Genomic DNA, 11,340 nt, shown 5'->3' with positions numbered 1-11,340 from the left:
GGAGCTAACAGGGGAGTCAACAGGGGAACTAACAGGGGAACTAAACGGGGAACTAACAGGGGAAAACTCACATACACTGTCTGTGCTGGCGGGGGTCGTCGACTGGTCGGGTCGTACTGTTATGGTTTGTAACCGACCCCAATTGCACAACACAAGACAGGTATGAGAGTAAGCCAAAACAGGGCATTTATTTCTTACATAACAAAAAGCGGCACAGTCCCTTTAAAGGAGAGCACAAAAACACTAGAGTAAAGGAAATCTGGAAAATGCGGCACTGTGCCTTTAAGAGGCGAACAGGCTAAGGGACTAAGGCTAAGGGCCAGGTGTTACAAAGGGTCAGATTAAACCGAATATATATATTTATTGCCTGAGATCCCATGTATAATATTTGTATATCGTTTGATATCCCTTGTATATTCTTTGTATATATACACGGAATATCCCTTTACCTGGTACAGGACAGACCATAATATTCGTTCTCCTATTGGAAGCGATCCCCTAGGCGCCACGGCCATACCCCCCAATGTCTAGTTCAAAGTCACCGCCAAGGCTTGTCTCAACATGCCCAGTTTTGCGCAGTAATACGAGACAGAACTGAGGTTGGCACTAGATTATTCACCTTACGTATAAATACGGCTCAGGTGTATACAGCAGTTAGTTTACCCTTAGTCTTAGTTACCCTCAAACGTTAAAGCCTTCACCACGAGTCAACGACCAAGTGAAGTGAGCAACTTTGCGTCTAAATAGAGCACTTATAACCGCGTGCGAATAGGATAGTAAAAATGTCAGAGCTTAGTGAAATAACGTCAAGTTCGACCTAGTTAATGTGAAGTACCGTGCACAGGAGAATATACACCGGTGAATGCAGAGCCTTTTCCGGCTGGATTATATTGATTTTGGTACCGTGGTTGCTGGAGCAGAGAACCGTCTACCCCGCTGCTGTGTGGGATTTACCCGTGAGGAGCATCACTCGAGCCCGTCTCTAGGAGAGGCTGGCTGGCTTTCACCTATGCTGTCGCGCATACTTGGATTATAGCTGTTGCTTTCGTCTGCCGATCAAGGGAGTAATGTACCGCCTCCCGTAGCTGGAGCTTATTGATTCCCCGTTGATCCAGACTTTTGCATTCGAACATTCCTCCCCCCTGCTGGCTTACAACCGGAGGGAACCCCCTTAGTATCTCCAGCTGACCTACTAGTGTACCATATATAATTCTTATGCTACAGGTGGTATTAATTATCCCCTTCGTAATATGCTCATGGACTTACGCTCTTGACCTATTCATGCACATTCTTCGCCTTACAAGCGCAACTCTAATTCTTAATAAATGTAAGATAATCTTGGTGCTCTTCTAATAAATATTATTACAAACAGTACTTTCCTTGTTAAGCCATGTTATTGTGGGGGTGTTCATCACATATACCTGTGTACTGTATGGCCAGTAGTAATGTACATAACTCAGTAGTGGTTTAATGATACCATACTTATTAATACAGTCAGGGAATTGTACCCCTCAGTTACAATTGGTCCTTCGAGCCGGAGGGTAATTAGCGTAATATTAATATAATATTAATATTGACATGGCCAGCGATGAACACTCCACAAACGGTTCTCCTAAGCTAGATCGCCCGCAGCGCAGACGGCAGCCACCTCCTTACCTAGAGGACTACGCTGCCAGTCTACTACCTAGCTTTATACAGATGTTAAACGCGGAAAAAGCGGATAGTAAAAGTATGTCAAACCCTACCGACCAGGCGACCCTGCCAGTAGAGACCCTAGTGGGTTCTAACGTAACTGACCAAGCTCACGGGGGGGACCAAGAGGGACATGACATGACTTTACCCCCCGACAACGCCAACGGGACAGTCCCCGGAGAGCTCCAGGATAAAGAAAGCGCTCCAGGGACGGAACCCGACCCACTACCAGAAGAGACGCACACCCAGGAGATGGACCTCCTCGGAGCGCGACAGGAGAACGGATCTCCAACGAGCACTGCCAGAAGCCGATCACCTTCGCCGGTGTCTTCCCCCAGCGAAGCGGACAAGATGCTGGCGCAGGCATTCATCGCCACCCTGGCAGCCTCCACCGAACGCGATCGACTTCAAGCGCAACAGACGAGCGAGCGCGAACAAGCTGCAGACCAACGAGAGCGCCTTCACGCGCAACTCCAAGCGCAAGCCCTCAGTGAACGCGAACATTCTGCAACCGAGCGAGAGCGCTTCCAGGCGCAACAAAGGAGTGAAGACGACCGCATAAGACTGGAGACCAGACGCCTTCAGACGGAAGAGAACATTGAAAGAAGCCGCGCCAATGCACAGTGCGCCGCCGCCAATGCACAGCGCAACGCCGCCCATGCCAGCGCCAATGCACAGCGCGACGCCGCAATTGCCCAGCGCGAAGCAGTGCGCGACGCCGCCCATGCCCAGCGCGAGGCAGAGCGCGACCGGCTGCAGGCGCAGATGATGGAAAAATTGATTGCCATGGCGACACCCCCTCTCTCCGCACGGAGCTCCCGGAGATCATCACGACAAGGGTCTAGGACACATTCCCCTACCCGACCAAGCGACCCGGGACCCCGCCAACAGGAGGATCCTGTCCACGTCTCCGAACCCCCTCCCCGGCCGGTCCATACGAGACCCAGCAACCGGGAAGAACTGGACCACGCCGAGAGACTGAACAGAAGACTCCAGGACCTAGCAGAGGAAGAGGAAGAGGAAGAGGAGGAATGTCAAGCCGACCAGCAGCAACGTACTCTGGACCAGGAGGCCCAGTACAGCCCCGACCAGCAGCAACGTACTCTGGACCAGGAGGCCCAGTACAGCCCAGACGTCAGCCCAGAGTCACTGCGCTACAAACCCCCGACTCAACTCACGGGTGAGTTTGACGCACCGTCAGCACCGAGGAACAGCACCTGGGTACCCGGCCCCTGGTACCCACCAAGTACCAGCCCACGACGACACGTACGGGGAGACTCGCCCAGGAGGCCCACCAGAAGATCCAAGGCAACCGACCAACAGGAGTGCTCCATATAGACCAGCATAGCGGGACCCCCCGAGTGCTCATCAAAGTGGTCAGAGTGCTCCTGAGCTACGAGGACAAGGTCCTGGACACTTACGCCGTCCTAGACGATGGGTCTGAAAAGACTCTCCTCCTCGCTTCCGCCGCAGCCCAGCTGGGTCTGCGGGGTGCCAAAGGAACAATGACCATACGTACCATCAGAAGAGACCAGAAGACCATAAAGGGTAAAAATTTCTCCTTCAAGATAGCAGCGGTGGACCAGCCAGAGAAGCAGTATAGTATTACCAACGTCTTCACCAGCCACGACATAGGCCTATCACAGTACACCTACCCCATCCCACAGCTGATGGCGAAGTATGTGCACCTACGTCAACTACCTATACCGCTTATCGACGGCGCCACACCGACCCTGCTCATCGGCTCCGACCACGCGGACCTCATTCTCCCAATTGAGGCGGCCCACATCGGACCCAAAGGATGCCCAGTCGCGGTTCAGACCCGACTGGGGTGGACGCTCCAGGGCCCCCTCTACGGACTTGACAGTCAACCCACGTCTACACGCTGCCTACACACAAAGGTGAGCGACACCGGCCACTCTCCCGTACAGCCCGTTGAGAGGCTATTGACATTAGGCGAGAGGCCTGTGAGAGAACCGTGGGCACAAAAGGGAGTTTCGAACTCCACCCCCCTCAGCTGCGCTCCAGACGTAGCTGACCTCGAACCCAGCACCCCAAGCGACTCCTTGATGGGGCGGCCGGAACCGGCCCCTCCTCAGACGGGGTACAGACCAAACAAGAGGAACAGACGGAGGATGTGGAGGCGCAGCCAAGCACAGATCAAAGCAGTCTGTGTGTGGCCGGCCGGCCGGCCGCGTAAGCAAAGTGATCACTGGTGCCGACGGAAAGGTCAGAGCGGCAGAAGTGCTCGTCCAGGGACGGACATACACCCGACCCGTGGCGAGGCTGATAGAGTTGCCAAGGCTACCCGACTCCCTTAATGACGACCATGACCCACTGACTTTGTGAATTGCCCTACTCCTCACAACGGACATTGAGTAGTGGACAAGACGGTTAATCTGTCTCTGCTTATCTAATTAGGTGCGGACTAATTAGGAGGCGGCTGTTACAAAGGGTCAGATTAAACCGAATATATATATTTATTGCCTGAGATCCCATGTATAATATTTGTATATCGTTTTATATCCCTTGTATATTCTTTGTATATATACACGGAATATCCCTTTACCTGGTACAGGACAGACCATAATATTCGTTCTCCTATTGGAAGCGATCCCCTAGGCGCCACGGCCATACCCCCCAATGTCTAGTTCAAAGTCACCGCCAAGGCCAGTTTTGCGCAGTAATACGAGACAGAACTGAGGTTGGCACTAGATTATTCACCTTACGTATAAATACGGCGCAGGTGGATACAGCAGTTAGTTTACCCTTAGTCTTAGTTACCCTCAAACGTTAAAGCCTTCACCACGAGTCAACGACCAAGTGAAGTGAGCAACTTTGCGTCTAAATAGAGCACTTATAACCGCGTGCGAATAGGATAGTAAAAGTGTCAGAGCTTAGTGAAATAACGTCAAGTTCGACCTAGTTAATGTGAAGTACCGTGCACAGGAGAATTTACACCGGTGAATGCAGAGCCTTTTCCGGCTGGATTATATTGATTTTGGTACCGTGGTTGCTGGAGCAGAGAACCGTCTACCCCGCTGCTGTGTGGGATTTACCCGTGAGGAGCATCACTCGAGCCCGTCTCTAGGAGAGGCTGGCTGGCTTTCACCTATGCTGTCCAGGGCGCGTGTAGCTTTATGCCAAGCAAGCAGTGCAAAAATTTACCGTAGTGGCATGCAGTAATGCGCCTTTCATTTTCGCGGAAATAGGCTGTCTATTGCCATTCTCTTTGACAAACTCTAACCTTAACCAGCTCCTTAACAACGCCTAAACTTAACCGTTCTAACCTTAACCAACTCCGAAACAATGCCTAACCTTAACCTTAACCTTAACCATGCCTAACCTTAACCATAGAAATTATATTGCCATTCTCTTTGACAAACTCTAACCTTAACCAGCTCCTTAACAGCGCCTAAACTTAACCGTTCTAACCTTAACCAACTCCGAAACAATGCCTAACCTTAATCGGCGAAAGAATACACGTTAAAAAAAAATCACGTTAAAAAATATTTTTGATGGGATTCGAACTCGCCAGCAAACAAGCCATAGGATCCACAGCCATGTGTCCTTGCCAATTGAGCTATTTGCTAGATACTGAATAAGGGGCGGTGACTTATATATATTGAGCTCCGCTCGTGTCGCATGCGCGGGCACCTCGCGCGAGCACGCCGGCGCACGCACGCACCTGAGCGAGCACGCCGCCGCCGGTGCACGCACGGTAGCATTTGTCTGAAAAGAAGGGCGCTTTACCGCACTAGCGTGCGGTGACGAATGCGGAAGCATTTTTGCACTGCTTGCTTGGCATTAACGTACAGGCGTCCAGGGCTAAGGCTAAATGTCAAGGACCAGGACCAGGGGCACTGGAGAGGGGGAACAGGGACAGAGGCCCGGAGAGGCGGGCTGGAGACAGGGACAGAAAACAGGGTAAGGCCTTGGACAGGGCGAGGGCCAGAGCTGCTTACAGGGATGAGGAAAGGGTTCCGACGGCGGAGGCCTGGCACGGGAACAGGGGCCCGACGGCGGAGGCCTGGCACGGGAACAGGGGCCCGACGGCGGAGGCCTGGCACGGGGACCAGGGGCCCGACGGCGGAGGCCTGGCACGGGAACAGGGGCCCGACGGCGGAGGCCTGGCACGGGAACAGGGGCCCGACGGCGGAGGCCTGGCACGGGGACCAGGGGCCCGACGGCGGAGGCCTGGCACGGGAACAGGGGCCTGACGGCGGAGGCCTGGCACGGGGATCCTACTCGGATGCTGAAGACGGGCAGCGCAGAACACAGGGGTCCCAGGGGACCGGGGCGAAGAGACGCATCCTCCCGTGGAAAAAGGAAGCGATGCGCGCCGGCTTGACGTCTGGAGTGGGAACACTGGGAAACCTCCCGTAGAGAATTAGAGAGCGTAGACGGCGTCCCACTCCAGGCAAACGGCGACAGGTGGTGATGTACCGGGGTGGCACAACGTCTCACGCCTGAGACGCGGCAGTAGATTGTAGTAACAAGAACGACCCGACCAGGACTGGAGGGGAGTCTGCAACCTAAGTACTCCTCCCGAGCAGATTGCAAACTCCCAACAGGTGTGTGAAGGTAGAGGAACAAGAAAGTCCAAGGGTGGGGGCTGGTGAAGAGTAGAGGAGAGTAAATCATCGCAAGGGTGGGGGCTGGTGAGGTATGGAGACAGGGAATTAAAGGTCCAGGGAACAGGCGAATCCTCACAGTCTCTTTAAAGCGACTCCTCCCCTGGACAGCTAGAACCAGGAAGCACCTCCCACTCTCACCAAACACACGATCACTCTTCCTGAGAAAACAAAACGTAGAGTGTCGTTGTCTTTGTAGAATAAAATGGCGCAGCAAGGAGTTGATATGTACCGGGACCAGTTCTGCTGTTCTCTCTGTCTGGATGTACTGAAGGATCCGGTAACTATTCCCTGTGGACACAGCTACTGTATGGGCTGTATTAAAGACTGCTGGGATCACGATGATCAGAAGGGGATCTACACATGTCCCCAGTGCAGGGAGACTATTACTCCAAGGCCTGTTCTGAAGAAAAGCAACATGCTGGCTGAAGTGATAGAACAGCTAATGAAGACAGGACTCCAAGCTGCTCCTCCTGATCACTGTTATGCTGGACCTGGAGACGTGGCCTGTGATTTCTGCACTGGGAGAAAGCAGAAAGCCCTCAAGTCCTGCCTGGTATGTCTGACCTCTTTCTGTGAAACTCACCTCCAGCCTCATTATACTGTAGCTCCGTTAAAGATACACAAGCTGGTCAAAGCCTCCACACAGCTTCAGGAGAACACCTGCTCTCGTCATGATGAAGCTATGAAGATGTTCTGTCGTACTGATCAGCAGTGCATCTGTTATTTGTGTTCCATGGATGAACATGAAGGCCATGATACAGTCTCGGCTGCAGCAGAAAGGACGGAGAGACAGAGAGAGCTTGGCATGAGTCAGCAGAAAATCCACCAGAGAGTCCAGGAGAGAGAGAAGCAACTCAAAGAGGCCCAACAGGCTGTTGATTCTCTCAATCGCTCTGCTGATAAAGCAGTGGGGGACAGTGGGAGAATGTTTACTGAGCTGATACGTTCCTTGGAGACGAGGCGCTCTGAGCTGAAGAAGGTCATCAGAGCCCAACAGAGGACCACAGTGACTCAGGCTGAAGAACTGCAGAAGAGACTGGAGCAGGAGATAGCGGACCTGAGGAGGAGAGACACTGAGCTGGAGCAGCTCTCACACACAGAGGACCACATCCACTTTCTACAGAGTTACCCCCCCCTATCCAGTCCCAGTGAGTCTACAGACTCACCCAGCATCAGTGTCCTTCCTCTCCTGTGCTTTGCAGATGTGACTGAGGTCATGTCTGAGCTGAGAGACAAACTACAGGACGTTCTAAAAGAGCAGTGGCCCAGAATCTCAACAACAGTGAATGCTGTTCATCTTTTACTGCCACCAAAGCCCAAGACCAGAGCTGACTTCTTACAATATTCCTCTCAGATCACACTGGACCCAAACACAACAAACGGATATCTGTCTTTGTCTGAGGGGAACAGAAAAGCAACACTGATGCAGCAAAAGCAGTCATATCCTAATCACCAAGAAAGATTTATTGAAAGGTATCAGGTTCTGGGTAGAGAAGGTCTGACTGGACGCTGTTACTGGGAGGTGGAGTGGAGTAGTGGAGGGGTTTCTGTAGCAGCCTCCTACAAAGACATTAGTAGAACAGGCACGAGGGAGAACTGTGTATTTGGATGCAATTCCAAATCCTGGGCTTTAGAGTGCAGACAAAGTGATTACACATTCAGACACAATAACAAGAGAATAACAGTATCTGGCCCCCTGTCCTCCAGAATAGGAGTGTACCTGGATCACAGGGCAGGTACTCTGTCCTTCTACAGCGTCTCTCACACAATGAGCCTCCTGCACAGAGTCAACACCACATTCACTCTGCCTCTCTATCCTGGACTTTTGCTGAGTTTTGTGAGCTGAAGTAGAGATCAGTGACATTCACAGCTCCTCTACCCAGGGTTTGGGGTTTAAATTGATCTTGAAGATGCTGAGTTGTGAAAGATGAGGTAATTAGGAGTTACATTCACTCAGTCACTCTATCATTGTTCTGAGTGACACACACACCACACACACACACACACACACACACACACACACACACACACACACACACACACTATGTTTTTCTTTGTTTCTAGTTTCTAGCCTACCGGGGTAAAGTTTGTTTGGTTGGATATTTGCATATTCACATATTTGATTCCTATCTTCAATACCTCTGTTCCTTAGCATGTGGGGAAGTAAAAATCTTTATTTTCATACTCCGGGTAAGTTGGACCACAATATGCAACCATTGTATTTGTATTTGATCACCTTTGGTTATTTTGGTCATTACTGTGGGATTTGGGTCTGTCTCTTCTCTCTCTGTTCCAGGGGGGGTTGGTAACAATGTGGTGACCGGACCTCCATGGGGAGGTTGATTCAGCCTATAACCTTCTCCCTCACCTTTTATCTCTGGGCAGCCGGGACACTTCATACGGGACACTCTTCTATCTTCAAGGCCTTCGGTTGAACCCACAGCCAGGATGTGTGGGGCATGGGTCAGTCGTAAATGCAACTATTTAGTTTCAGAACAGACCCATCTGCGTTATCAAAAGAGCTCAAAGAGAGAGAGAGAGAGTTGTGTTCTTCTGGTGGCAGACTTTGAGGGAGACAGACCTAGACAGGAGCTGGCTTAGGAAGAATGACCATTCGTTGAATATTGTGCATTTTGTCTTTTGTTCTTTTATTCTTACTAAATAAACGTGGACATCTAAACCCAGAAGGTTTGAGTAGGTATATAGTCTGTTGTACTCCAATATTGTACAAATGTAAACAAAACAAAAAATTAACATTTACAGCCAAGAATACAAATACAACTAGACAATTCCGTGCGGGGGAAATTGTGAAAGTGTGGGTGACGCCTGTGCACTGCCGGCCAACGGGAGAGGGTCTCCCGCGAGTGTCTATGACAAAAAGGTTCAAAAGATACAAAAAGGGGGAGGAGCCAAACTATGGGCATGGTCAACATAGACCAATGAAAGAGGACATCCCTACTGAGTACAATGGCACAACCCGCAAGTCTGTACGATAAACTATTACACCATTACACTATTACACTATTAAACTATTACACTATTATACTAGCACACTATTACACTATTACACTAGCACACACTATTACACACTATTACACACTATTACACACTATTACACTATTACACACTATTACACTATTACACTATTACACACTATTACACTATTACACACTATTACACTATCACACACTATTACACTATTACACTATTACACTATTACACTATTACACACTATTACACTATTAGACACTACACTATTACAATATTACACTATTACACACTATTACACTATTACACACTATTACACTATTACACACTATTACACTATTACACTATTACACACTATTACACTATTACACACTTACACTATTACACACTATTACACACTATTACACTACACTATTACACTATTACACACTATTACACACTATTACACTATTACACACTATTACACTATTACACACTATTACACTATTACACACTATTACACACTATTACCCTATTACACTATTACACACTATTACACTATTACACACTATTACACTATTACACACTATTACACTATTACACTATTACACACTATTACACACTATTACACTATTACACTATTACACACTATTACACTATTACACACTATTACACTATTACACTATTACACACTATTACACACTATTACACTATTACACTATTACACACTATTACACTATTACACGCTATTACACTATTACACTATTACACACTATTACACTATTACACACTATTACACTATTACACTAGCACACTATTACACTATTACACACTATTACTGTAACTGAGGGGTACAATTCCCTGACTGTATTAAATAAGTATGGTATCATTAAACCACTACTGTCTTATGTACATTACTACTGGCCATACAGTACACAGGTATATGATGTGAACACTTCCCACAATGACACGGTTCCACACAAATCTGGGTTATAATAATATTTATTAGCAGCAATGATAGTATATAACAATACTTTACGTAGGGTCGCGCTTATAAGGCGAAGAATGTGCGTGAGTAAATCAATAACGTAAGTCCATTATCATATTACGCAGGAGATAATGAATACCACCTGTATCTTAGGAATTATATCTATGGTACACTAGTAAGGCAGCGGGAGATACTGGTAGGGTCCCTCCGGTTGTAGGCCAGCAAGGGGAGAGGATTTGTCGGTAACGAAAGTCTGGATCAATGGGGACTCAATAAGCTCCTGCTACGGGAGACGGTACATTACTCCCTTGATCGGCAGACGAAAGCAGCAGCTATTCTCCAGTATGCAGCTCCGCATTGAAGAAAGCTAGCCAGCCTCGGGCGTCCTAGAGGCGGGCTCGACGATGCTCCTCACAGGGTAAATCCCACACAATGGTGGGTGTAGACGATTCTCCGCTCCATCAGATACAGGACCAAAGCAAATATAATCCAGCCGAAAAGGGCTATGTAGTCGTCGGGTAGGTTATCCAGTGTACATGTCCACACGGTCCTCGTCTAGGGCTCCTCGGGTGAAGGCGTCAGGGTAAGCTGCCCAGCCTGGATAAGCACACTAGCTGGTGCGAGGAAACGTGGGTGATGCTGGTCACTGTAGGACGGTAGCCGCACGATACACTATATATAAATAGACTATTACTGAATTAATAGAATAGGTCGAACTCGACGGTACAGCGTTAAACTCTGATACTTCAGTTATCAATTCGCACGCGGTCTCAATGCTCTATTTGGGGCCAAACGGGCCCTACTTCACCGCACGTTGTATCGTGGGTGAGGCTTCACTTGGGTAACTCGAACTAGGTTAACTAACTGCTGTATCCACCTGCGCCGTATTTATATGTTAGGTGAACAAACTAGTACCAGCCTTATTCCTGTCTCGTATTCTTGCGCAGAGCCGTTCATGTGCAGGCATGTCTTTGGCGGTGACTTTGAACTAGACCTTGGGGGTATGGCAGTGGCGCCTAAGGGACCGCTGTCTAATAGGAGAACGAAATATTATGG

General features: G+C 49.2%; 1 protein-coding gene across 1 annotated transcript; it reads left to right on the top strand.

The window, feature by feature from the left end:
* Positions 1–6,531: 6,531 nt before the first annotated feature.
* On the top strand, positions 6,532–8,175 carry LOC311226122 (tripartite motif-containing protein 16-like; the record flags this gene model as incomplete). The annotated part of the gene is made up of 1 exon (XM_084311497.1): positions 6,532–8,175. One exon carries the CDS (start codon positions 6,532–6,534, stop codon positions 8,173–8,175), a length of 1,644 nt encoding a protein of 547 aa, XP_084167623.1.
* Positions 8,176–11,340: the final 3,165 nt, after the last annotated feature.

Source organism: Notolepis coatsorum (assembly GCF_963971535.1).
Source record: "Notolepis coatsorum genome assembly, chromosome: 3".
NCBI lineage: Eukaryota > Metazoa > Chordata > Actinopteri > Aulopiformes > Paralepididae > Notolepis > Notolepis coatsorum.
Note: the sequence above shows the minus strand (reverse complement) of the source record. Positions and strands in the feature narration are given on the sequence as shown.